Here is a 27,801-nt window from a genome sequence, read left to right on the forward strand (position 1 = left end):
GTGTTGTATGTAGGTATATATATATATATATATATATAGATAGATGTAGACAAAAGTCGTCAATAGGATAGGCATGTATCTTTCACTACGTTAGCAATAAATCAAGCAAACAATCAACGCGACGGGTAGCGACAATCGGTTGTTTACAAGAAGGGTTAGGTAGAAACACCGCAGCTTGACGTATAATCATATGGTTGTGAACATGAAGAAACAGATCTCGCAAAACGGCACTGCAGCTACGCAAAAAAAAAAAATGTACGATTACGGGGTAAGAAAAAAAAAAATATAGATATAGTAAACGTCCATCGAGCGTCACGGACAACACCGTGAAAAAAAAATATACACTTGAGACCGATCAATCCTTCCAATGATTCGTTTCTTACGGAACATTTGCGTACAGATCGACGAGCAAGGTGAGAAACGATAACGTCGACAGTTATCGCAAACGTTTACGAAGGAAACATTAATCGGTGCTCAAGTATATGTGACAATCAGTGAAACACTTGTAAACGCACTTTAATAGCGATGCTTGTACGTTCGAAGACTCGCTAATATATAGATATCTGCAAAGTAGAACAACCTGTACATCGATGCTAATATGTAAGCACGTTACGTATATGTATATATAACAATCATCGGTGTCTTCTTGGAACTTCCCTGACTGAAAACGCGTCGGTACGAATTACGGTCCGACCGATCGATTCGTCGGGGGAAAAGGTACTCTAACTGCGCCCAAGATCGGTAACAAATCGAACAGAGAGATATCTTATTTTATGTTACAGTGTCAATGGTCGCGTTCTTGTTGGTAATGTACGTACGTGGATATACGTAAAAGGACATATGGTTGTATGGGAGATTGAGTGGAGATGCTAAAACGAGTTTTGCGAATAATCGACGAAATCGGTTCATGTCGCTCTAAAAAGAAGAGAACTCAAAAAAGAAAAAACAAAAAGGTAAAGATTAATCTTAACGAACGTTACAGTGTACACGTTGACATGTTTTTTTTTGTTTTTTGTTAATTTAACGTAACAAAAATTTTCTTTCTTCGGTCCAGCCTCGATAAGAATTGTCATTTGCGTACCCTGGTAAATTTCGTAAATGAATTCAAGACGTTTCGAACTGGATCAAAGTTCACGAGGTAAAAATGAAACGATAGTAACGAAGAAGAGTTAGGTACTTGGGTGTTTCGTGTTACAAAACGCGCAAAGACTTCTTTCGTCGATTAAACAAGTACGAAAATGAAATAATAACAACGAAAAGATCGTTTGGTAATTGAAGAGTAAAAAAATAAAATTGATCCTAGTAGCGTGCCAGCAACGATTCATCGAATCAGCGCTGGCTATAAGTCTAATTAGGCTCGAAGGAAATACGCCCGCGTTCCTACCTCGCCTTCCGCTCTCTTCTTCTCGAGCTCCTTCTGCTTGGCATGTTCTTCGGCAATGCGAGCCTCGATCGCTGCCCGGGACTCCCGCGTGAACGGACGGAACAAACTTCTTTCTTCCTCTGATACAGAGTCAGAATCTTCGGACATTGTCTAAGCTGCACACAGCTGAGCCACCTTCCTAGACATGAAAAACACCATTCTTCAATATTACAAAATCGTGAACACTTTTTGCCAAGTTGCAGCTTCGAAAAGAAATCTTTGAATTTCAGTTTTATGATTTTTATGTATACGTATGGGTCATCTTCTTAGACGTGAAAAATATCATTCTTCAATATTACAAAATTGTGAACATTTTTTGCCAAGTTGCAGCTTCGAAAAGAAATCTTTGAATTTTAATTTTACGAGGTTTATGTATATATATGGATCATCTTCTTAGACTTGAAACATACCATTCTTCCATATTACAAAAACGTGAACATATTTTGCCAAGTTGCAGCTTCGAAAAGAAATCTTTGAATTTTAATTTTACGAAGTTTATGTATATGTATGGATCATCTTCTTAGACTTGAAAAACACCATTCTTCGATATTACAAAAACGTGAACATTTTTTGCCAAGTTGCAGCTTCGAAAAGAAATCTTTGAATTTCAATTCTATGACTTTCATGTATATGAATGGGTCATCTTCTTAGACTTGAAAAACACCATTCTTCCATATTACAAAAACGTGAACGTATTTTGTTAAGTTGCAGCTTCGAAAAGAAACCTCCTTGGAATTTCAATTTTATGACTGTTATGTACATGTATGAATCATCTTCTTAGACATGACAAACACAATTCTTCGATATTACAAAATCGTGAACGTTTTTAGTTTGCTGTAATTTTCAATTTGAATGTGTATCACACCAAGAAAATAATTTGTAATCGTTTCACATGTAATCGTTTCAAATATTCAAACAGAATTCATTTTTTATTATTTTCGAAGAATGTGATCTGAATAGTAAAACAGATGACCTTTAAAGTACATGCATTATTCAGACGACATTCGCATAATAAAGTATTCAAATAACGAGGATTCAAAAAATGGAGCTTCTACTTTGAAATTTCTTCTTTTGTTTCGCACAAGATTAGAATTGAACATCGTCCGAGCTATAAAGCCATTTTCCCCACGCGCGAAAAAAAAAGTACCACGTACCCGATAAAAGTACTTTAAGTCGGTAAAACCATAAAACTTTGTCCCAGGTAACGGTGAATCATAAGGTTCGAGAAAAGAAATCGAGGAAAGAACCTGTATCTTCGGTTAGTTTCGAAAAAGAGCCATTCAGAGTGAATTGAGCGATACAGGAAACTTGGGGAAATTTATCGGCGAATTGCTACTGGTCGCATTGTGCAGAAAAAGAGACTTCGAACGATATTATTGTTCGTTTCCTTTCCCCGATACTTCACAATGCTACATCCTTTACATCATACCATTCTGGAAACCAATTTAGCAAAAGCTAAACTTTCTTCTTCCAACTTCAGTCTGTTTGCTCTCTATTTTCAATTATAAAAATAACCAAATGGAAAAATAGGTAGGAGATTAATGTACGATACATCGCCGTTGGAAAATAATTGAAGCAACGTTTTTATCTCTGTTGGAGAAAAAATTTCTCGTATAATTTCAATAAGAGCAAAATTTAAAATATAGAAGACGTAAGAACAAAAACTCTTTTCTTTTCTCCATTAATACAGGTGGCATTTAAAGTGAGCTTTGCATAATTAAAATCGTTCGTAAATAGACACAATAACGTCTGTATTCTGAGGACACTTGTAAGCGGAACTAGAAACCGTATTAAATATGAATAAGATTTATCGAACAATCAACATTCAAACTGACGCAACGTCCACAAAATCATGTTTTATGAATCTGTTGAGCCAGGAATCTATCAAATTCAACTATTGCGAGTTTTTATGTGGAAGAATTCAAGAAAAGAAGAATTGATAAAAATTCTTGGTAGGAGAATTACAATCGTGATAGGAATAATTACAATCGTTCTCGTATTGAATACAATTGACAACAGATATTTACTATTTAGTTGTACACAAGATATCAAAGAATGTATAATAAAATCTGTTTTTTACCCAGAATTCTTTCTTCGTATCTAGTACACATTTTTTTCCTCCCCGCGAAAGTCTGATTCGTTCTTGTAAATCATCGAAAACCTTCGTTCCTGAAATATTTTCAGCGTCATAGTTGACGCAACTCGAGAAAATTCAAGATTATTAATCAAGATACTCGAAACGTTCGAGTACTCGCGAGGGGAGCACCAGAAGTGGAAACGCGTTCTCTTTAATGAGTCGCACCTCGGATTATAGATCTTAACGAGCTGTTTAAGAAACATAACCCGTTTACACTAATATCGCGACTCGGTTTCTAGATAAACGGGTTCGAGTATCGAAGTTTTCAAGTCGTTTACTCATTGTCGTTGCACGGATCTCGATTAGAAGGGAAAAAAAAGAACGCCTCGCATCATTTTCTCTCAAAATAAATATTTATAGACGAACGTATAACCAGGTACTTTGTATGGACATTGAACGATAATGAATACATAGAAGTGACACGACTATTTGCTTCGCTAATGAAGAAAATATGCGTCGTGGAAAAGAAAACCTTACATTTCCCGCAACGAAATATCCATTTCGAAACGAAACAATAATACAAGGCCAATTTGCCTCCGTAATAGTCTCCAAATCCATTAACTTGAAAAACCAACACTTTGCGAGAATATTACAAAAAACATTAAAATTCCCTCCGATGTTCCAAAAGACGCGATTTCGATACTTTCGATATATAGTAAAATATTCCACCGTATCGAGAGACACCCGGTACGATACCAAACAATTCAAACGATCCGACACAGGTCGTGTTTGGACTCGTTCTCATCGGGGATGTTTCGCCGACACGTCGACGATACTCTGACGAGGCTAACGAAAAAATGAAAATTCCCGTTTCCGTTCGACCGGAAAATCGTAATCGAACCGCCCTGTAAAAGTGTAAATTTCTGATGGTTGTCGGTCCAGGAGTATTTCTCCGAGTGCTTGGAGAACGTTAATTCCCATAGAGAAGGGTACTCACTTTTGATCGGTGCTAACAGTTTCTGAAGTGTAATGTGCGCGAGTCCCACGATGCGGGGGGGTAATAGAGTGGCTGCTGCGGTGGCTGCGGCTGCGGCTGACGAGGACGAGACCAATCCTGGGAACCGCGCGACTTGCTGCCGGCTAGGGGCCGGTGCCTGGGCGTCGATTCGGGACGCGTCGTGCCGTCGATGCGATTTGACGACGCCGTTACGTACGATCGGACGGATAAATGCGCTTCGTGCAGCACGTCGACTGCCGATCTGCCGTAGATCTTCCTTTCCCTCTTCTTCTCGATCGCCGTGACGCGCTCGCTCACAGAGTGGCCACCACCGATACCCTCGATACTGCTGCTGCCACTACCGCTACTTCTAACGTTGCTCCTCCTGTTTTTGATGCTAATGCTGCTGCTGCTGCTGCTGCTGCTGCTACCTGAATCTCGTTCCGACGAAATGGCGACGAGAAATGACGAACGCGCTGCGGCAGTGCGTGCTATGTCGGGGACCGTCCAACGCGAACCAAGATTTTTCATGTCCGACCTGCGTACCGTGAGAGAAAAAATCAGTTTAAGGGAAACGATAACACCCAACGCCACGTATAATTGATGGAGGAGAGTCTGTGTCGCGATTGAGTGCTCGAGCTTTCGGGACTTGGGCCCAGCGAAACGAACGAGTACGAGTTTTCATTGACGTACGATCTGAACTGGCGATAGTCGACCGAGGTGTGGTAGGTTCTTTGTGATATCGGGAGAAAGGATGATCAACGGTCGGGGGGTGGTATGGGGTCGTTAATTGGGACTTGTTGCTCACCGAAATAAATGAACAAGTCCTAACAGACGTGATATACTAAAATTAACCCGAGTTTTCCACGGTATTGTAAGGACAAAGGAAGATCGGTAGTGCAAGTTGTATCGGGTCGTATTTAATTTTGGGACTTGTTGCTCACCGAAATGAATGAACAAGTCCTAACAGACGTGATATCCTAAAATTAATATTCACTGAGTTTTCTACGGTATTGTAAGGACAAAGGTAGATCGGTAGTGCAAGTTGTATCGGGTCGTATTTAATTTTGGGACTTGTTGCTTATCGAAATAAATAAGCAAGTCCTTATCGACGTAATGTTCCAAATTTGATATTGAACGAGGTACGGTAGATTCTCCGTTGTATCGGAGAAAAAGTTAGAAGGAATCACGAGTCGCGTTGAGTCGTACTTAATTTTGGGACTCGTGGTGCTCATCGAAACAAGCGAAGAAGTCCTAACAGACGCTTAAATTAATATTTGCCGAGGTATGGTAGGTTGCCCGTGGTTTGTAGAGATAAAGAAAGATCAAGCCCTGGAAGGAATTGCGAGTCGTATTAGGCGAGACGTGTTAATCAGTCTTAGTAAAGCTTGCGACTAAACAAACATTACTCGACACTGTCCACATTCCCCCTACTCGTGGTACTACATTCTCATTAATCCAAGACTGATCTTTCTTTGTCCCTAGAATACTTCTGTAGAATATGGTCGTATGTAATTTCAGAGGAAATTTCACAACCAACTCGTAAAGAAACGCCTAATCTTCGCTACTGTCGGCGCCCTTTGTTCGTTTTTGAGGTTAGGTTAACAGCATATAATTGTATCTAGTTTTTCCGACTCGATGTTTTTCCACATCGTTGCATTTTTTACCCAGTTCTAACGCAATAAACACCTACAATTTTCTTTTTATTACTATTATTATTATTATACCTGTAACTAAACCAATCTGTCCTAGTATACTTCGTAAAAGGAACAATTTTGATCCTATCTCAATGGTCGTGTGTGCATCGGTATTATTTATCGGCTACGTTTACCGGTACATTTTTACTTGTTTAGATGAGCACTATGAGCTCTAAAAGTTCGTAATCCTATTTTCGAAACACCCTGTTTAATGAGGTCGTAAAGCCAGTAGAGGGTGAAGATTGTAGCGCGCTTGAGTGTCGAGAGTCAAGAACCCAGGAACGATTCTGTATGCTTTTTGGATACTGAAGTGGGCGCCAAATATTTTCACTCCTCAAGGCCACTTCTACGACTGTGAGCGACGTTACAAAGTACCCCACCCTTACGGTATCGCTACGGGCCCTTGGCTTTCTTCTACGTGGGCGCGTTTCAACTCGCGAAGAGTGGTGTCTCTGATGTCTCGGTTTCTTTCTCATTGGCCTTAAAACAAATAACGGGGCGTGACGAACCGCGAAACAGAGAGACAAGAAAGAGAGAGAGAGAGAGAGCAGAGGAGAGCAGCTGGCCGGTATAATGAAATTTCCTCGATAGCCTCGAGCGGCCAAAATATTTGGCGCACACTTTAACGCATTAAGGGCCTCTGCACGCCAAAGGGGCAGACGTTGCAGATTTGTACGGTTGTTTGTGTTGAAAAACACATTCGACGGCTCGAGCCCTCGAGGATATTACTTTACGTACCACTTGTCTGTGTGTGTGTATATATATGTGTGTGTTTTTCAGTACCTCGCGCTATACTACTTCCACCAATTATACGTATGTGCACACTTGCCGAAACGCGGGGCCCTTTGAGAGAACGGGGACCTCTCGAGGGGGCGGATCTTCTTGCGAGGAAAGGGTCTCTCGTTCGATGTCTGTATTGTAATGCTCCGAAAGGTTCTTGGACGAGCTCCAAAAGACCATAAATCTCATTCTCGATAGCTCAGGATTTCGTCGCTGTTCGCCATTTAACCCGATCGTTCTTCTATCTCCGTATTATTTACTACATTCGAAGGTTACTCGACGTATCGATATACCGATTTATTATTAAATAGGTGTATATTTGTCTTTTTGTGAAATTGCTTTCGTGCTTCGCTCTTCAACTGCACCTATGGTATTTGCGACGGGCTCAAGTCGTGTTCAGGCGTCTCTGAATGAAACTGCTGCGAGTAGTACTGTAGCGACTACTATCGATTTGTATTTGCGGTGAATATTTTATTACGAAAAGTAACTTTTTCATCTGTATTTTATAGGGCAAAAAATAGACAGACACACTATCGCGACTGTTCAGTGTTGCCTGTTGATAGATTGATATGTGGAAATTGTAAACTTTTCACGAGTGAAGATAACGTTTCATCGTAATCGTATGAAAAGTTCTAACTTCGATTCATTTGGTACAATTGTTATCGAAAGAGATAACGAAAGTTGGTAGTCGATTCTGAAGAATAATCAATTAAACTGACTTTCTTCGAACATCAGAAATTGGTTACTTTTTAACGTGTGTATTTGGAGAACGCGAAGTTGTCGAAAATTATCCGAATAACGTTAAATAGTAACTATTAACGGAATACGTTACCGGCAAAGTGTTACGGGAAGCTTTAATAATCCCTGTACTCGAATTTTGAATGAAACGAACATTTATAAGTATTCTATTGTTCGCTGTTGATTAAAAGGTGGAGATTCATATCTTCCACGGACACACGAATACAAAAGAAGAAAGAATCGGTCGATCGGATTTGCTAAATCGTGATTTAAACCCGGGCCTCTCGTTTGCTAGCAATTGTTCTAGAAATCGAGCTATCTAGGTCGACAACAGATTCTTTGTCCCTAAGTCTAACATTCGAAAAATGGCCACCGCAGACAAGAACTCTTTAAATCTGTTAATTCTTCACAGAGGAACCGATGCTTCAGCGGATACGGATAAAAAATGATTAATCTCAAAATTTGTTACTTCTCGTAATGCATATTACAACTGCGCGCAAATAGTTATCGGTAACGCTTCAAGAATAAATGATGAATTTAAAAAAAAGTAGGGTTACGATAACGATGATCGATCAGTTCGCAAGAATAAAGATAATTCTAATATACCGATCGACTGTAAACTCTGAAACCGGTAAATTGAACATTTATTTCTCCTCGTTACACAGGGTGATTCTTAACCGTGTTACAAATTATATATAATATATCAATCGTTGCAGGTCAAGTATATTCAATCGCTCGGCCATTTTATCACTTCAGGTAGAAGTGGACAGTATTCGGATTCTAGAAACTCTGTTATTTCACCATATAGATGGTGAACGAGAAATTGTAATATTAATGGATGATAATTATTTATTTTTATCGATAAATATTGACATAACTTTCTTTTCTTATACTGTGTTTCAAATTCATCCCTCGAAGTATCGAGAAGCGATTAAAAATCACCCTATTTATTTCATAGTTGTACACACTGCTTAATCGTTAGCGCCTTCGTACAAACTTAACAGCAAAAATATGTCACCGATAAAAAGTAACGTAGAATGCAAACACTGTAACAATACATTACGCCTACATACTCACGTGTGAATGAAGCGACGGGTGCGATCAATCCGTTATCCGAAATAACATAGTCTGATTTTCGAGTCGATCGATACTTATCTAAAACAAGAGTAAAAGAATCTGCATGAAAGAAAAATAAATTATTCTCCTTCCATAATTTACAACCGAATACACATTTCGAACGTGCATTCGCGACATCAAAAGCGACAAAATATTCTCCACACACACACACCGCCCACCCCCCTCACCCCAATCCCGCGTACATATTCGCGAAAATACTATTCATGAATTTCCATGAAAAATATTTTCATTCGATCCGTCTCGCGAACGATCCACGGGAGAAAAGCTCGAGACGAGGTTTCGCGAAAGGAAAAAAAAAAAAAAAGAAAAAACCCCCGGAGAACTGAATTCGCTCGAGTACCACCGGGTTACGGGTATAAACGATTCCCCCTTCCCCCTGTCGTCGTCGTTGTCGTTGTCGTTGTCGTTATCGTTGTCGTCGTCGTCGTCGTCGTCGTCGCCGGGACCGGGAGGGAATGTCTTTTGGCAGCGAAAACGGACCCTCGAGTTTCGTCGTTCGTGAAAGAGTGGCGGCGTGTTCACGCATATTCACGACAACAAAAATTTACACGGAGCCACGCGATATATAGAGGCAGCTCGAAGAAGGGTGTCGGTGGTCTTTGACCGAGTTTCGCGCGGTCGATCATATTCCGCCGGAACTCGGTCACGCGCTTATGCATCGGTGTCGTCGCCGCGGCGCCAACGCCGAACGCGCGCCCATACGCAAAGCGGGAAAAGTAAGAGTGAAGGGTTGTGATCGCCAGTGGTGCGAGTATACGCAGGATCGGGCCGCCCGAGCCCACGAGCGCACGAGAAAGAACGAAGACGCCCGAGCTAATTTACGTGTTACGGGCGAACCAGCCAGCCAGTCAGCCAGCCAGCCAGCCAGCCAGTCAGCGGCCACGAGAATCGCCCTTTAATTCGATTTGGCGCGGCGCGCCGATCGTCGACGCCAGAGGGACCGGCGAGCGGCCGGTCGCATCGCTTTCAGGATCTCGAACGCGGCGGAAGGAGAGGGAGGGGATTGTGCGACAACCTACTTGCACGATACGCTGAAATATCGTGCACTCGGCCCACTTAAGTCCCTTGGCCTTCTTAAGTTCCGTTCGAGCGCTCGAGCGTATCGGAAACGCCGAGCGTTTTCGCGATCTATATATATATATATATTTGGTATATATATATATACACATATATATATATATACTTACAGATATACATATACACAGAAGACCGACCAGACAACGTGCCTAAACCGTACAGAAAATCCCGGCGACGAAATAAACCGAACGCACAATTCGAACGTTACCGATACGATGCTCGATTTAATTGCTTATTGCGGCTTTTATCCTGCGGATATACGGCTACAATAAAAACGGCACTCTGCCAACACGCAGCCTAGGGAGAAACGGGGTCAGGTATGTCTATGGTAAATTAGCCTTCATCGGGAAATCAACAAAAGCATTCGACGTTACGAGAGGCCTCTCGCTAAAAGGACTAAGGACTCGAGGGGTGAGGGGGAGTATTTTTTCTCTTTTCTTTTTTTTTTTTTTTTTCGTCTCTTCATGTCGAATTCACGAGGGTCGGGATCGCAAGTTTCTCGTCGGTCGGAGACCCGTTTGTTCGCTACGGCTTAACTTTTTCAGGTACAGTTGCTACACGCGCGAAACGATACCAAATAACTGAAACTAAAAACATAGATCGTGCGGTTGTTTAATTACCAGACGGAGTATCGACAGCCTCGCCGTGCAACTCGTACGGAGTTATTTTAATTTTTTTTTTTATCAAGACGTTAAAAAGGATGGAACGTTTCTTGACCCGCTGTGCCCCGAAGAGCGAAAGGGTGACTCGAACCTAACGCGTACCGAGTGCCGCGAGGGTGTTCGTCGGCAGACCGCGTTATCGTACTTGTACCAGCTATCACCGCGTCGTGCGAGGCACAGTTCCCTCGACTGTGTCCAGTTACGGAAATATCGCGAGAAGACGGTCCAAAGGTCTTTTCGAAAGCCCCGAATCACGGATCAATAAATAGTCCCGATGCATATAGCGGTACGAAACGAACGATATAACCGCGGCTTCCTGGCATGCATGTACGCTCGAGCGTGGCTGATTGACACGCTCCGGAGTCAATTCTAACGACCCTGTTTCCCCGCGATTTAAATCCCCCTGTAATGGGTTTGTTTTGAACCGCGAGAAACGTAATCGCGGTGAATTTGTTTCGAATACGACCCAGAAATATCCGCTCGGTGATACTCGGTGTTTCGTAGTTGTGTCCCAGATTTCGTACTATTTGGCAGTGAAGCTCGTGCACGCATTTCGTTAACGCCGAGAGAATCGCGAAAAGAATTCAACGGTTCCAGTTGAGAGGGGAGGGGGATGGGATTATGGGCGTGTACGTGGTCGGAATCACGTTCGTTCCATATTTGAGAGGATAATTTCGTTTCGCGCATAAACGCACTGTATCGGTGCGGTGGTCGCGTTCTCTGTAATTGCGAGGCTGCCATCTTGGTGAAGCGCAGTGGCGCGCAGTGGCGCCACCAGCGGCGGAAAACCCTTTTCACCGCGTAGCGGTGTGGCACAGCAGCGACCCGACGCCGACACCGCTGCCGACGTTGCGTGACGTCACGAACCAGGCCGGGTACGTTGCGGAAAAACGTTGTCATGACGACGACCGCTGACGCTACCGTCGCCGCCGCACCGTCGTTACCACCACCATCCGCGATCCCCCGAGCTACATCCGCCAATGCCAAGGATCGAAAACGGTAAAAACGTTGGAAAGGAGATGTACGCTTCTTTTTTTCTCTCTTTTTTCTTTTCTTTTCTTTTGCTTTTCGCGCACCGCGAACCGCGTTACTTTCGACCCCCTTTCGTCCCGTTTTCGCGCATCGTTCGACCCGGACCGTCGCGACGACGCTCCCGCAAAACCATGGAGAAACGATTCGAAAGGATTCCAACTGAAATCTAACCACGCTGCATGTAGGTTGTTCGATTTCCATCGAGAGAACAGGTGAAAATTTCCTCGAGAAGCACCGATCGGAATCGAAACGACAGTGTGTCGGTAACGATTACGCGCGACGATACCGACGATGGACGATACTTGAATTTTTGTTCAAATCGTACGACGATTTTTAACGTCAAGTTTAAGGACGAGAGTGGCCGTTTACGGTCGCGAACGCGATAAACTATTCACGCGAGAACTCCTGACTACGCGCGGTATGCCAGGAACGGGTCGGAAGTAGTACAAGTAGACGAGAGTCAGTCACAGCGGAGGAAAGTCACCGCGCTACGCCTATGGGGAACGGCTGCGAAGCGCGGGCTATCGGATTACAGGTATCAACGATCAGGGATCGTTGATCATCGAACCTCGATTGTCGATGGTTTTTTTTCGAACGAATCAACGGGTGTTGGGAAATTGCGCGCGAGTTGACGATTTTTCGAAATTAATCACGAAAAACGAACAACGCGAGAAAATTTCATCCGCGTGGAAAATTCGGTGATACGTGTTACGGAATTGCGTTAGTATCTGGATGTATCGTTGGATGCTAACAGAAGCGTTTAAACGGACAATGGAAAATTGTTGCTCCCACGGCACCAACTGCATTGACACGACCCATAAAAGACAAAGTATATCCGAAGCTAAAGTATAGTGCAGAACAGGGCCATGCGTTCTTGCGAGGACAATCGATCGATTGCCCGTTTGCCTGCCTGCCTGCCTAACGCCTGACTTCTCTTACGGTCTAACTCGACGTTGCGCTCAGGGAGACCGCACCGCATCAGATGTGATCTCGATCGAGTGTTCCTCGTCAATCGATAGAACCTTGAACCCTCTATTATTTACTATATACTCTCCCTATCGAAAGTCTTTCCCTTTGTAGGGCATCGATATCGAGGTTTGGACGACCACCTTCCGGGTATCTCGAGATAATTACGTTTATTCCTATCTCACGACGACAACGAGATACAAACTTGAGAACGATTCGAACGTTTCTCGAAACTTCATTTTCTATTGTCGTTACTCGCGGTCGTAATGATCCAGGTATAATATCGAGCAAAATTAAACTTTTTCTTGAACTTTTACTTTTACGTTTCTACGTACTTCCTACGTACGTAGTATCAAATTTTTTGTTTCTCGAAAGAATCGTTCCCGTATCGGTTCACAGAGACGTGTAATCAACAAGATCGAGTAACCGTGTTGGAATATTTACTCCAACGTGCTGCACTGAATTGTAATTGTCCAGTTTGCGAAATTTCACGAGATTACTTTACCAATTATTGATATCGTTGCACATCTAACGTTCATCGGATTAATATTCGTTGCGATTCATCCAAACACCCGTTGATCGATTCGATGCTTCGTTTAAGATATTTATATACCGTTTATCAATAATTGATATTCGTTTACAACCTCTCGAGGATTACTATTTCTCTAACGCGATTGAAAACAGCGGTGAAATTAATTCTTCGAATAAATTCGGAAAGATTATTTTTCAAAACGATTCGTCCCGATTAATTTCCATTCGGTTGCGCCGATCGTGCACGATAAAAATAAAAAAAAATTGTTCCGCACTCGATTCGGTTCGAGTCGACTATTTTCGGGTGCACCGTACGAGATCAACGTCTATTCTTTTCCGTTTTAATTACCCGCGGATAACAACGGACAGATAACAAAGCTCCATTAAAATGCATTAACATCGAAACTCGGTTCACGCATACTCCTTTCGATGCATTTGCGCTGAGAACGTCGTGCGAAGCATATCGCACCTGTTGCGTTTGATCGTCCATCGTTTGCCCTGCAAAATCTCCCTCCTTCTTTCACCCTCACCGTTTCCGATGCGCGCGCGTTTTTTTAACACCGTTATCATGGCGTATTCGATATCAGAAAGATTTGAGCTTCCGTCGTAAGAGGTTCGATCCCACATCTCGAACAATCTCCCTTCGGAACGACGAACCGCGATAACCGAATTCCCGAGAACGAAAGATTTCGAAGAATTCGCGAGGATCTCGAACTCTAAAATCGTCACCCGCAAAAGCCAAGTAGCCGCAAGTTTTCAAAATTCCAATTTCTAAAACCACGACGAGAACCGCGAATCTTTTAAAAAAAAAACAGTCTTCGAAAACTTCAAGTTCGCGATTCTCGTAGATTCGAAATTCTAGAATCACGACACCGAACGGTTACGAATTTCAAAACCGTGATCGTCGAGAACGGCCAATTCGAACATTACCGTCTGAAAAAGCTGCGGTATTTCAGAGATCGCGACAATTCTCGATCGTCGCGAGCTGCGAATTCCAAGTTTCGAGATCGCAAGCTCGAGAGTTACGATTTACAAAGATTCGCAAATGTTAAACCCGCGACTGTACGTATCTCGAATCTTGCAAACTCTGAACACACAATTCAGCGGGATTTCAAGCTTCAAGCCAACGATTCTAATTGAATAGGTTTCGAACAATGCGGGGGAAGCGACTACGCGTCTATCGAGTGCTACGTTAATGGAAATATGAAAAATCGCACGATCTGGGTATCTGTTGCACACGAAACGCCAACAAGTGACCGTTACGAGAATTATTTCACCGAATTGCGAATGTTGCAGGCAGCCGGTAACCAGCCACGGGAACGTTCGAACCGTAAGTCGAAGGAATCGAGATTGACGTCACGCTTTTCTCGTATCGAATGGCCGGGAAAATACGCTTCCTTTTAGCACAGACAATGTAGCTTTGATACGACCTTTGACATTTCACCGTTCACGGTATCGATCTTTTATTTATTAAAGAAAAAAAAAAAAAAACGATTTATCGAATTTCGAACGATGAATATACGGTGTCGCGGGTAACGGGTGACAGGTCCGCGGATTGTGCGTGCTTTGTGATTGAGCGTTCTCGGTAATCGGTGGAAGGGGGGGTGGGGGTGGAGCAAAAAAAAGGAATGATCGAGAAATGTTCGTGATACGATGCGTTAGCTCAAAATGCAAACATTATTCGCACGTTCGATGCGTACTAATGTACATATTTCACGCATTTCGTTGGAGCTGCTGCGATTCAATCAAGCGACTAAGCGCTGCGAAACTTAACCTACAAAACCGAGATCCGTTTCTCGACACGGAGTAAACGGTCGTTACGATCGATCGGACGATCACCGATCGAGAGTCGATCGTTACGGGGAGAATGAGCGACTGGCGGATGGATATTCACGCGTTTCCACGCGAAGGAGGAAAGTCCCTGCGAACGTCGGTTGTGCACGAGTCGGTGATCGATACCATCGCACGACTCTTAAGCGGATCGTGCACGTCGTATTGACCGGCAATTTTCGCGCGGAGGAAGGTCATCGCGAGACACAAGAATACAAGCGGGCGAATACGGACGAACACGATATAAACATACTGTCACGAGCGCCTGCGAACACGACCTTCGCTGGCACGACGCAAAGTCGGCCGAAACCTATTTCACGTGCGAGCAATCTCGAGAGAAGAGCGAGCGAAAGAAGAGGAGCCGTGCGCTTATCGTCGTCGCGAGTGAACCCCTGACTGATCCCTGACCGAGGCGGTATCGATCGATATATCGAGAATGGAACAGCAGTCGCGCGTCACGCTATAACCAGATATATATGTCACCTATGTGTGTGTATCTATATACGTACATCCATATACGTACATACATGTGCATACATACATATGTATATGTACATACATATATATATACACACATATATACATATATATACATATATATATACACATGCATACATATATACACATATACGCAAATATGCATATATACATATCTATATACTCATATACATATATATACATATATATACACATACATATTATGTATGCATGTGTGTGTGTATGTGTGTGTGTGTGTCACCTTACGATTCGATTCGTGCTATCCTTTAAACTAATCGAAACGGCGTACTGGTCACGGTAATTGATTAGCGGGGGGAGCGCGAGAGAGACGTTTTACGTCATCGTGAACGGTATCGGGGACGCGTTTTCGCGCCGATATGGGAATACTGGGAACGAAAACGATTATGAAACCGCGAGACACGACGACCCGCACGGGGAAGCGCCATTAGCGCCTCACGGTGGTGGACACTGGCACACGCGGTCCCGAAACGACGAAATCGACGATACACGGTCCACGGTTCGTGTTTATGATCGCGTAACGTGATCGCGTTTAAACACGTTTAATTTACGAATCTCGCGCGGTCGTACGGTGGACGGGAAGAGGGGGACCGTGAGGGCGAGGGGCGAGGGGGGCCTAGGAGGGAGGAGAGATGTTACAAGTTTCACTTACGGTCGAGGAGTTTCTCCGGTAGCGTAGATAGTCGCGATTTGAACGAAAAGAAGTACGACGTAGCGATATGGAGAAGAGGCACTGCGACGTCGAGGAGGGGCGGGTTCTGAGATACCTCCGCGGGCCTTGCTTGTTCAGCTTCAGGCAAGAGTAGCACACTACCAAGCAACGACACTGTAAACTTAACCACCGTACCACGACGACGAACTTTCCTGTCTTTCTGTCCCCCTTTCTTTTCTCTCTCTCTCTCTCTCTCACTCTCTCTCTATCTCTATCTCTATCTCTATCTATCTCTATCTCTCTATCTCTCTCTCTCTCTCTTTCTCTCGGTTTATCCTTCGTTCACGAGAACGTAAGAGTGTATCTTGCAGAGGGGGCGTCTTTCGGTTTCCGAGATTTCTCCGGCAGCGAACTCTTCCTCGTTCCCTCCCTTCTTCTCTCTTGTGTCCGTTTTTCTTTTTTTTTTTCTGGTTCTTCTCTCACGCCTCCACCTCCTCTTCCTACTTCTCTGTTCTTCACCGCAGCGGCAAGGACCCGCCCCGTGTCGCGCTACACAAACGTGTAGTGGATAAAGAGAGCGTAAAACTTGCTCTGCGACAACATTATCTGGCCGGTTATCGGTATCTCGCTGCAGTCGTCATTTCTTCCTTTCCTCCAGTCTCGCCGCCCGCGTCGCAACGAAAATTGATCGCGTTGCGCGCGACGGTCCCTTTCTGGGGGACAGACCCGACGCGTTCTACCTCACGTACCGCTGTCACCCCCGTATTGCTCGCTATCTCTTTGCTCTACGATCCTTCCGTCTTTCCTGTCCTTCCTGCCTGTTCTTCTTACCCTTAACTTTCCCGACCGACCGGGTCCTTTCCACTTCCTTTGTCTCTCGGTTCCTCCTGGCACATACACGCGCGCGCGCGCGCTCCCTCCCGTTTCTCTCGCTCCAACGTTCCCCTCTGTTCCTCGTCACAACCCCCCCCCGGGTTTAACTCTCTTCTTCCCTCTCGCCGACGTACGGTCCGTTTCTCTCACCACCTCCCACCTACGGCCACTTTCTCTCACTCTTTCTCACCCCCCTTACCCTCTCACTTTGGTCGCCACTAGCACACTCTCTTTCGTCTCTCGGCGTTTTCTCTGTCCGCGGTCCTTCTTTCCTCGTTCTAACGAGAGCCAACTCTGGCCACCGATATTCACTTCGTTCACCGGTCTGTAGTCACTGTCTGAGACCACTCTGCCGTGTCTAGCGCACTTTTTAGTGCCAGAAAAGGTTCTCTCGAGGACTGTCGCGATTAGACAAACCCGACGCGGACGTTATTGCACCGCCACGCGCCAATCTCGCGCAGCGGACTCAACTGGAACTAGTTTCGAGGCGCCCCACTATACCCGCACCGTTCGCAACCCGCTACGCGAATCACCCCCTGTCTGACCACCCACCGGACTCGACTACTGTGCGCGAGAGACTGTCGCAGCTACAAATCCGTACTCACCCGATCGCGATTGCGGTATACGCTCCTTCGTCGCCGTTTCGATCAAAATTCGTCTCACCGGTTTCCTCGCGATTTTACACCGAGCTTCGTGTACCGCGAGCCGATCGCCCGTTTTCGCTTGCCTGTTCGCACGAAACGAACACCGCTCGCAACGTTCGATTGAATCGTAAATGGTACGAGGTCGATATCGCGGTTAGGATTCGTAAATTCGCACGCCCCGGACTTCCGCGCCACGAACGGATCAATGAAAATGTACTCTTCCACTGACAGCACCTCGCCCGCCACCCCCGTGATAGCGAGAAACACGGTACCACACCGCGCCACCCTTACTATCTGTACCTGAAAACATTCGCCTGTCGTTTCGGAACGACCAAACGCTTCTGCAAGCTCGCCCCGTACGGCTTTCTTTTCGAGGAACTATTCGGACGACGATTGTGCTGCGATCTTACTGTCGCCATTTCAGTTGGCATACAATTTTCGACCTTTCGGTGAGAATAAGGTCGATAAGTTTTTTTTCTTTTTTTCTTTATTTTCATTCCTTTGTAACTCGGACACGTATTCTTCTTTTTATTTTTCATTTTATCGAGTGCTTTAAAATACGACACGAAAATATCGTCATCGTCGGAGGAAGAAAGAAGTAATTTTATAATTAATCTCCAGTTTCGGTATCGTTTGCCCGAGTAAGAAATCTTTCGAAGAAATGATTACTCCGTTCGTTTGTTTTTGATTTATTAAGTAACTGTGTATAAATTTATACAGAATAGTCTTTATGCATTGCACGAATATATACTTCGAATTGATATATGAACCAAATTGAATATTTGTGTCAAAAATATAGTGCTATTATATATAAATATAGGAAAATCTTTGTATAATTTAACGGTGGTATCGAAAATGCAACTAAATGTGCTCGGACTCCTATACCGAATAGTTGGAATTTTTTATACGATCTACGAGTGCTTTCATTGACCTAAATAAGTATCGTTCCTTCGTTTCAGTGGCTTTCGAATACAAATGTATATACCAGTTGCTAATAAAATAAACAGTGGAATACCAAAACCGATTGAAATAATCATAATCACCAAGTAAGAGAACCTGTCACTGGGTGGTGTGCCATAACCGACTAAAAATGTCCTGAAAGATACATTAACGTTATTCGATTTCCTCGAAAGTATAATAAAATGAACACGATTGAAATTAAAACTAAAATTACCATGTAGAGTAGTGAGTGTGTTTATAAAAACCATCCCCTTGTATTCCTAACGATACAATAATTCTTTGCGTAAGCAAATCGTTAACCTTGTCTCCGTAATAACAATATAACATGGAATTTGTAATAGCTCTCGTATGGTTAGCTACTTTTAGCGGTGGATATTGTATTGTTTCCGTGGAACTTGTTACGCTACGAGATACAGTTGTATAAGAGATCGGTCTCCACTGTAAATAAGCTCCTTCGACCCGAAAATTATCAAAATTTTCAAACGGCAACGTTCTAACTTCAGCGATCTAAAACAAAAACAATTTTATAACGTTACATATTTTTCATTAATTTTTTCTTACCAGATACAGTGACTAAATAAAAAGGTAATGTGGTAAATACTTATATATAAATATTACCTCGAATATACCTGGTGAATATTCGTCGTCCAAACTTTTTTTAAGATTAATAAACATGGGTATATCAGGATTTTCCTCACCTACAACTAGTAACTCGATAGCAAATCTACTATTAGAAAAGCTTTTATTAGTTTCTACATTGTCGAGAATAATATCGACCTGAGTGGAGTTTTCGGTATGTAACATATGAGGCATTACTTCTGAATGATCGAAGGAACAAAATCCTTTCAACTGAAACATAAATAAAAATTGTAATACAATTTGTTAGATTATTGTTAGTAAAAATTAAATATATTATAAATATAGAATACTTTACCAAAAGCCTTAATGTTCCGTGTCTACTAATATTCATAGGAGTATCGTTATAATAGCTACCTTCCATATCTAAGGTAACAGATTCGTTGTTAGACAATAAAGCCTTACGCTGCCATTGAAAATACATAGGATGTAGAATGTTTGTATTTACATTATCGTTAATGTTTATCAATGCTGTGTCATTTACGTCGTTAAATTCTATAATCTAGAAATCGATTAAATTTTATTAATTCGTTGAGTTTAGTACATTATGCCAAAAAAAATACAATATACAATGATTTTATGTATTTACTGACCTTATTTATAACTATTCCAAATGTATAAATAGGTTTTTCTGAAAATGTTATTGAATTCTTTTTTTTCTTAATAAAATCGTCCCAGGAAATATCGATGGAAGTTGAAGGCGAAGTAACTGCTAATAATATGGATGGGTTACCGCTAAAATCCCATAGGTAATGTAAAGTGTCATTGAATCCTTGGGCTCTTAGATAAACTGTTGTTAAATTTGAGTCTTTGCATAATGTGCCACAGTTGTAATTCAGCCATGACCGTAACTAGTGCCAGACAAATTCTTTTGTATAAAGAAATGTAAATGTATTGTTTACAGCTCAAAATTTAAATAATATATAATTATAATTTTAGGTTCCAATTATCAAGTTTTATGCTAGAAAAAATTATTAAAAAAATTAACGGATTAACTATTTATAACATTCTTATTATATACTCGAATTGAATTAAATTTATTTCATAAATTATGATAACATACAAGTCTTACAAATTGTTTTACTTTTTACAATATCGTATACAAATCAAATTTACAAGGATTAAATTTGTTGGGAACAAATTGTCGATACATTATTATATCATTACAAAATGCTCAATTAGAGTTCCCCCATTAATTAATTAATGGTTTATGGGTTCTCCTGCTCCTCGTTAAGCAACTGCTCTCAATTAATATTGAATTGTTATTCAACAACTAATTTCGAGATATGATATACATTCTAAACAAACTTTGTACGCGAGATAGAACAATCGAACGATGAATCATATATGCGCGACCTTTGTTTTTCATTTGAAAGGACATTGATCCAAATAACTGAACTAATAAAATTGTATTACGACTATAACTGTATCAGTAACGTATCACCACTTACAGTTCTTTGCGTGCAATATCCAAAATCAACAAGCGTAATAAACAATAATAATAATATAAAAACATAATTCATTTTGTCTGACGTATACAATAAATCAAAACATTCATTGACAACACCACCGCAACCTATGACGCTGCTGATTACTACTGATCACTGCTGAAACGCGCTTGACGCGATTGTTGGTATCAAAATGGATCGCGACTGTGGCGACGCCTCCCGAATTTACTGACAAAGAATTACAACACAACGGATTCTCGCAACTTCTTTGATAGCATCAACTTCCTTTAAAACCTTCTGCATCGAAACAACCTTGTGATCAAGGTAAAGGTCTACTAGATAAACTTTACTAATGACATTCATTTCTATTCAATATAAATTCCTCGTCTCGTCATGCATTTGCAGATATTGTAGACTTCTGCTTACTAATATCACATTTGATCGCGTTTGAGATCATTTTCCAAATAAATTTTCCTATTATTGATTTAAACGAAAAACTTCAATTTCAATTTTGAAAATAGTCTTCTGACAAGGTAAAACGTAAAAAGGACGATATTATAACTTGGAAATAAGTCAGGAAAATTCTATACAACACATATCTATATGAATATCTTTCAAAAATTTGCTAAATAAATATATTGAAAACTGTATTGTAAGATAAAGTAGAGTTACGAATTCTTTAACTTGCGCATAGATGACGCTACATTCAGAAGTATAGCAAACAAAGGATATGAATCGTATTTATCGACACTTTTATACCGAACAATGGTACCAAATAACTTAAGAATTGATAAATTATTAAAATTATTTATTTACTTTAAATACGAATATTCTTTATGTAATGTGAATATATTTTCACACTGTAGCTATTAAACAGTTTATTAAGTTTATTAAGTGCTGGTATACTTACTTAAATACTTACACATTAATAATGTACATAAATCTTAGTATTAATATGTTTCTGATAAAATGTTAGATCGTTGTTAAATTAATTGTTCACACAATTGATACCTTTATATTATAGCTGCATTTCGCGTCGAGGGAAGGAAACTCGTACCCCATTGGCCATTAGATTCCGCCAACGGTGGTGGAGTTACCAATCCTCGGCACAGTATTTCGTTTAAAAATTTGTTGTTGAAAATTAAATAATTATTTCAACAACAAAAATCACCGATAACATATTATAAATATAAAACTGGTGATACGTGCTATTTAATCAAGTCCACAGTACCGAACAAAGTGACATTGACTTACACATTATGCTAAAAATCAAAGAATATTTTATTGAATCACATTACTAATTATTTTAAAATCCATTGCAATATTACACATTATTTATATTCCTTTTTATTTATAATAATTATTTAAAACAGTTTCGCTTAGAGCAAACGTTAATTGCCTTCTTTTGAGACACCGTATACAGTCGGGGAAAGAGAACGTGTAAAAAGAGCATTAACTTGCAGACTACGACCTTGACCGAAGCAGTGTCCGCGCCTGAAGCTCATACATGCATACGTTGCGTACAAATGTTCGTACGTATGTCTAGCGTTTCAAGGAACTTCGGTTCTTCGGGTTCTCACTCAATTATTTCATTCGTACGTTTTCGTACATGGAACATTTATAAACTCAATTAAAACGGTTTACAATTTTAAAAAACATTGAATAAACTTCTTTTAAACAGACGCAGCATCGTGATTTCTTTTACTTTTCACAGTATCTAGTAAAATACAATTTTTTTTTAAATTTGCTTATTCTATCTGAAGCAGTCGCGGCCAATGCTCTTCGACGATTTAACGATACCGTGTTGAAGGTCGTCGGAGGAAGTCGGGATCCGCGGGAGAACACAACAGTCCTACGTACCGGGTAGCTCAGTCTAAAACTGGTTTTATCTCTATCGTATTCTTTTACTCGGTCTGCTCTCTCGAAAAGGTAAGGATAGAATTTAGAAAAAAATTTTGAAATTATCAATTCTCGAACTATATACGAGCAAAACAACCGTCTGTGACTCGATTTTTGAATTGCTTTCAATCAAAGAGATTCTACAGTCGTTAAGCCACAAAATCGAAAAATGTAGACCATACTCTAACTAGATTCGCAATCTATAGAGGTTTGGTATCAAAATTTTGGTAAGAAAGCTTTTCATTACTCTTTGCAGACGCTCATCGAGTGATAGATTCAAGGAGAAGGAACCTTACCTTCTGTCAATTGAATCACCACTGTCGTTTCTTCAGTATCCTCGCTGTGTTCGCCTGCAAAACTTTTAAAAAGCACACCACCGATCGGTTCGCCGGCACGCTTCATGATTCTCGTCCGTAGTCACCGCGCGTTACGATACGACATGGAAGTTCTAGTAAAAGAATCGCGACGGATACAAACAAGTCGAGATTGAATTCGAAAGCGAGCGTAATAATTGCAGCCAGCACGACGGCTGAAGGACCTCCGACTGCACGTATAACTTGCGCTCCGCCGGTTGCCGGCTGGTCGGCCGGACGAAAAACAGACAAAGAGTCTTCTTGCGCCGTGAGTAACGCCGGGTCTCTCAGCCAATCAGAGGAATCGGCACGATCGCGGCCTGCGTTCAATCGGCCGGTCGCCGAGAAGCTTGATGACGCTGTCGTCGTTGCGTTTATCGAGCCGGTTAGCTCGAAACCAAGAACAACAATTTTCTTCGTAACAGATTAACTTACTTCTTAAAAAACTATACACAATTTATTTTTCTAATTATGTAAATAATACGTTTCAATTATGCAGTCAGGTTAGGTACGATCAAGGAATACTCCTAAATCAAGCAACTTCATGGAAATGACGTTTCGATCATTGGCAGAGGAAATAAAACGACTACACGTTGGTTTTAGTTCAATTTGTTTGAAGATATTTAAGTGCATTTATTAACATGAAAAATAAAATTCGATATACTTGAATCGAAATGATTATTCTCGAATTTTGTCGAGCTACTTGAAAGTCACTGTTTTCACGAGGTTAGGATACATGATTTCTATCGTTTCACGTAATATTATGAGAACTTTACATCGAGTAAGTATCATAGTGCTATTTAGTAATAATTACAAGATTCAAGTTTTTTTTTTTTAATAGTACTTATAAATTTCTATATTGTAGACCACCCTGTTTTGATAGTTGATGCATATTCTAATGAACTACTGAATTCGTTAGGAAAAACGTCTAAAGATGGCGTTTAAAGATGGATTTACATATATCGATAAAAGTAAATACTTTGTTTTCTTGATTACGAATAATTTATTACCAACCAGAATTAAGGATAAAGGAAATAGAGAAATTTTTTATAACTGAACTCAAGTACAACAATGAAAACGAACGTATCAAATATATTCTGATAATTTATTAGAATGTAACAAAAGTTCAAGAAGTTTATTCTAACTACTGATGTCAAAGTAATATAAATATACTTGAAAATGTGACGAAATTCGTTTTCGATTCTACAAACGTAAGAATAAATATTATATATTTATATTATTTATTTCATCTATAAAAGGGTTCAAATATTTTATTTCAATTGTAGTGCCATCTGCACTTTGTAGTCCGTATTCTTACTGCTTGCACAAACATTGGGAAATTCATTTCAAGAATTCTGTTTTTATTTATCGATCGTGTACCTGCTAATGTATCAAGAAATTCAATACAAATCCAGATTATGATTCGGGGTTGCAATGCAAATCGAATAATTCCGAATTGTGCATTAAAACTCGTTTGTATATGTATTGGTTGCATTATTTATATCATTCGAGGAGATGACAAATGATGAAATGTCAATGAAGAGGAAAAAATCGAATTGTAACGAAACGAAATATCAGATGGTACCAAAACGATACAGGCAAAGAATGAAAGCTGTAGTATTACTGCTGCATTCGAAACTTCGAAACGTGCGAGCACCGTTGAGAAATGAATCTTATTCACGATCCCTCAGCGACGAGACAGTTCTAAACCATCGAACTGCCATCTATGGTTACTAGTCGCATCCAGTTCATCCGGTCCTATATTCTTTGCTGCAGAAATCAAAGGCAATTAATTATAATGGTACAGTGTTCATTATGTATACGTTTACTGAATACGCATATTATGAAAGTGCACATGTACAGACGTTTTAAAGTACATAAAATAAAAATGTATCTTAATATATAATGGAGTAGTATTTAAAGAATTTGCATAGAGTTATGCAGAAAGAAATTACTGCAAAAAGGTGAGAATCTGTGCGCATTAAATATATCCGATTTTTGAGCTTCGATTATTGTCGATATCAATTAATCTGAAATAATAATAAAACTTATTTATTTATACAGAATGCATTTCAATCATGGGGTCATCTTTTCGAATAACTACCTATCGTTTAAATACACTAAGCTCCATATTCTTCGTAAGTCGGATATCTAGCAAAAATATTACAATCTGAAACAAGTAACGTTCCTTTCATCCCTAATATTCATTCGGCAGAGTTTTCTGGATACGCAAACGCCGACTATCTGCATCAGTGTCTAGATATCGTTCCAACAATACGTGTAATTGAAATTGAGTAAAAACAGCACAAACATTGGTAATATTGAAATAATGGCGCGTGTCCTTCGTTTATACCATATATTTCGACTCGGTGTGCGTCTGTACCTATAACCAGGTAACAGACGGGTATGCATCGCAGTAGTACCAGTCGATGGTTACACGGCGACTACGTCGATGGAAAAAACGACGAAAGAGGAGAAGAGAAGCGCGCGCAAGAAGGAACCGGTTTCATGGGGGTTTCAGCCTCCACAAAATGATCTGTCTGGCTTGCCGGTTCGACTCGACTTGCCTCCACTGTTCACCTCCCGCGAAAGCGCTTGCTCTGGTGCACCACCTACCAATCTCTCTACCTACCTACCTACCAACCTACCTACCAACCTACCTACCAACCTACCTACCAACCTACCTACCAACCTACCTACCAACCTACCTACCAACCTACCAACCTACCTACCTACCAACCTACCTACCTACCAACCTACCTACCAACCTACCTACCTACCTACCTACCTACCTACCTACCTACCTACCTACCTACCTACCTACCTACCTACCTACCTACCTACCTACCTACCTACCTACCTACCTACCTACCTACCTACCTACCTACCTACCTACCTACCTACCTACCTACCTACCTACCTACCTACCTACCTACCTACCTACCTACCTACCTACCTACCTACCTACCTACCTACCTACCTACCTACCTACCTACCTACCTACCTACCTACCTACCTACCTACCTACCTACCTACCTACCTACCTACCTACCTACCTACCTACCTACCTACCTACCTACCTACCTACCTACCTACCTACCTACCTACCTATCTACCTACCTGCCTGCCTGCCTGCCTACCTGCCTGCCTGCCTGCCTGCCTGCCTGCCTGCCTGCCTGCCTGCCTGCCTGCTTGCCTGCCTACCTACCTACCTACCTACCTACCTACCTACCTGCCTGCCTGCCTGCCTGCCTGCCTACCTGCCTGCCTGCCTGCCTGCCTGCCTGCCTGCCTGCCTGCCTGCCTGCCTGCCTGCCTGCCTGCCTGCCTGCCTGCCTGCTTGCCTGCGTACCTACCTACCTACCTACCTACCTACCTACCTACCTACCTACCTACCTACCTACCTACCTACTTACCTACCTACCTACCTACCTACCTACCTACCTACCTACCTACCTACCTACCTACCTACCTACCTACCTACCTACCTACCTACCTACCTACCTACCTACCTACCTACCTACCTACCTACCTACCTACCTACCTACCTACCTACCTACCTACCTACCTACCTACCTACCTACCTACCTACCTACCTACCTACCTACCTACCTACCTACCTACCTACCTACCTACCTACCTACCTACCTACCTAACTACCTACCTACCTACCTACCTACCTACCTACCTACCTATTTACCTGTTTATTTTCTGCGTCTTTATTCAGACCTACTGACCAACGTACCTGACTCGACTCCAAGGATTCTAACTCGCGGCATTCCTGATTGAAAGGCATTTGGACACTCCTCTCGGGGTGAATCGATGTTAAGAGGCCTTCGCATCCTCCGTATCTGAACAGTATATTGACTCTGACACATTAACTGTCTGTGTTTCTCAAGTTTGGATGAAGACACTTTGGCTTCTCAATTTCTCTTTATTTAAAGGTGCACCGTTCGAGTTAATTTCAGTTGAAAAGCTTTTGTGACTATTCCTATGGAATTTCGGTGTTGTCCTATGAATTCTAAATAAGTTTTATTTGTGTAGCAAATCAATCAAGGAAGATCGTTTTCTTTTAGAAAATTGTTTGAGTGCCAAACGTAGTATTGGATTCTTCGATGTTACGAAGAGTACGTATATTCTGTGTTAACGGGAAGACTAAGAAATTGTTGCGCAGCCTGACGTTAAGAGAAATATCGAGATTGAAATATTTACAACCGGTAGGATGCAATTACTGTACTTTTCAATGAGCATTCTCTTCGGAAGCGAAGGAAATATATGTGTCGACCTTGAACATTACAAAGAAAAGAGGCATGAAAACGAAATACGCTTCGTATTACGATGTACGAAGGAGACGCGAAGAGAAAACTGGTTTCAGATGGCGGAGAATGTTCTGGTAACATTTACATTTAGTGTGCGTGCATAGTTTACAAGTCCATCAGTGTTTTACGAGTCGTTGCTTCTATAATGAATCGCAAGAAACTATCAAAATGACATTTTGTAGCTCGTCCAGTTTATACAATCACAGAATAGGCGATCGCTGTGTGCGTATCTTTGAACGAGCCGCAGCATCGAGTTGCTTTGGCATCACTGGCGTCGAAAATGTCAATCTATCAAAGATTTAAGCGTACTCCATAAATTTTGTTTTATGTAAATTAACAACGACGAGGTCAAAACTAATTGATACATAACGGTGTCTACAAACGAAAGACGTGGAAAATATTTCTAGAAACGAAGTATAAAATGTCAAATTTTGATTCGGTAACAGTGATAACAAGAAAAGATAAAGTTACAGTAAATAAGAATATTAAATAGTTTATTAACGATATTATTGTAACGCCTATATTAAATATAATAAAATTACGAGGTGAATGTG

At 41.4% G+C, this 27,801-nt stretch overlaps 2 protein-coding genes across 29 annotated transcripts in view; both read right to left on the reverse strand.

Moving 5' to 3' along the window:
• The window catches only part of Para (sodium voltage-gated channel paralytic), a 70,804-nt gene extending 53,006 nt beyond the window's left edge, over positions 1-17,798 (reverse strand). For 7 of the 28 annotated variants that reach the window (XM_076317021.1, XM_076317016.1, XM_076317019.1 and 4 more), the window contains exons 1-4: positions 16,116-17,795; positions 8,790-8,867; positions 4,498-5,035; positions 1,385-1,562 (exon numbers count right to left, since the gene is read on the reverse strand). In XM_076317021.1, the coding sequence (XP_076173136.1) occupies positions 1,385-1,531 (147 nt within the window). In that variant the 5' untranslated portion in view covers positions 1,532-1,562; positions 4,498-5,035; positions 8,790-8,867; positions 16,116-17,795. Of the gene's footprint in view, positions 1-1,384; positions 1,563-4,497; positions 5,036-8,789; positions 8,868-16,115 lie in introns of all 28 variants that reach the window. The other 21 variants (XM_076317014.1, XM_076317023.1, XM_076317027.1 and 18 more) reach the window with 12 other exon arrangements.
• Positions 17,799-18,305: 507 nt separating this feature from the next.
• LOC143149539 (glycosylated lysosomal membrane protein) lies at positions 18,306-20,863 on the reverse strand. Its single transcript, XM_076317032.1, has 6 exons — positions 20,680-20,863; positions 19,822-20,079; positions 19,527-19,730; positions 19,211-19,441; positions 18,807-19,099; positions 18,306-18,727 (listed from the first exon to the last, which is right to left on the reverse strand). The coding sequence occupies exons 1-6, from the start codon at positions 20,749-20,751 to the stop codon at positions 18,556-18,558; spliced, it is 1,230 nt and encodes a 409-aa protein (XP_076173147.1). The 5' UTR covers positions 20,752-20,863; the 3' UTR covers positions 18,306-18,555.
• Positions 20,864-27,801: the final 6,938 nt, after the last annotated feature.

This window comes from Ptiloglossa arizonensis, chromosome 7, assembly GCF_051014685.1.
Source record: "Ptiloglossa arizonensis isolate GNS036 chromosome 7, iyPtiAriz1_principal, whole genome shotgun sequence".
NCBI classification, from domain to species: domain Eukaryota; kingdom Metazoa; phylum Arthropoda; class Insecta; order Hymenoptera; family Colletidae; genus Ptiloglossa; species Ptiloglossa arizonensis.

Excerpts from the sequence above, each read along its gene's own strand:
- LOC143149539 (XM_076317032.1), bottom strand. The coding sequence starts at position 20,751 with ATGAATTATGTTTTTATATTATTATTATTGTTTATTACGCTTGTTGAT. Across the intron at positions 20,080-20,679 it reads GATATTGCACGCAAAGAACT|TTACGGTCATGGCTGAATTA; the intron begins GTAAGTGGTGAT and ends GTCTGGCACTAG. Across the intron at positions 18,728-18,806 it reads CACACTCACTACTCTACATG|GACATTTTTAGTCGGTTATG; the intron begins GTAATTTTAGTT and ends TGTATCTTTCAG.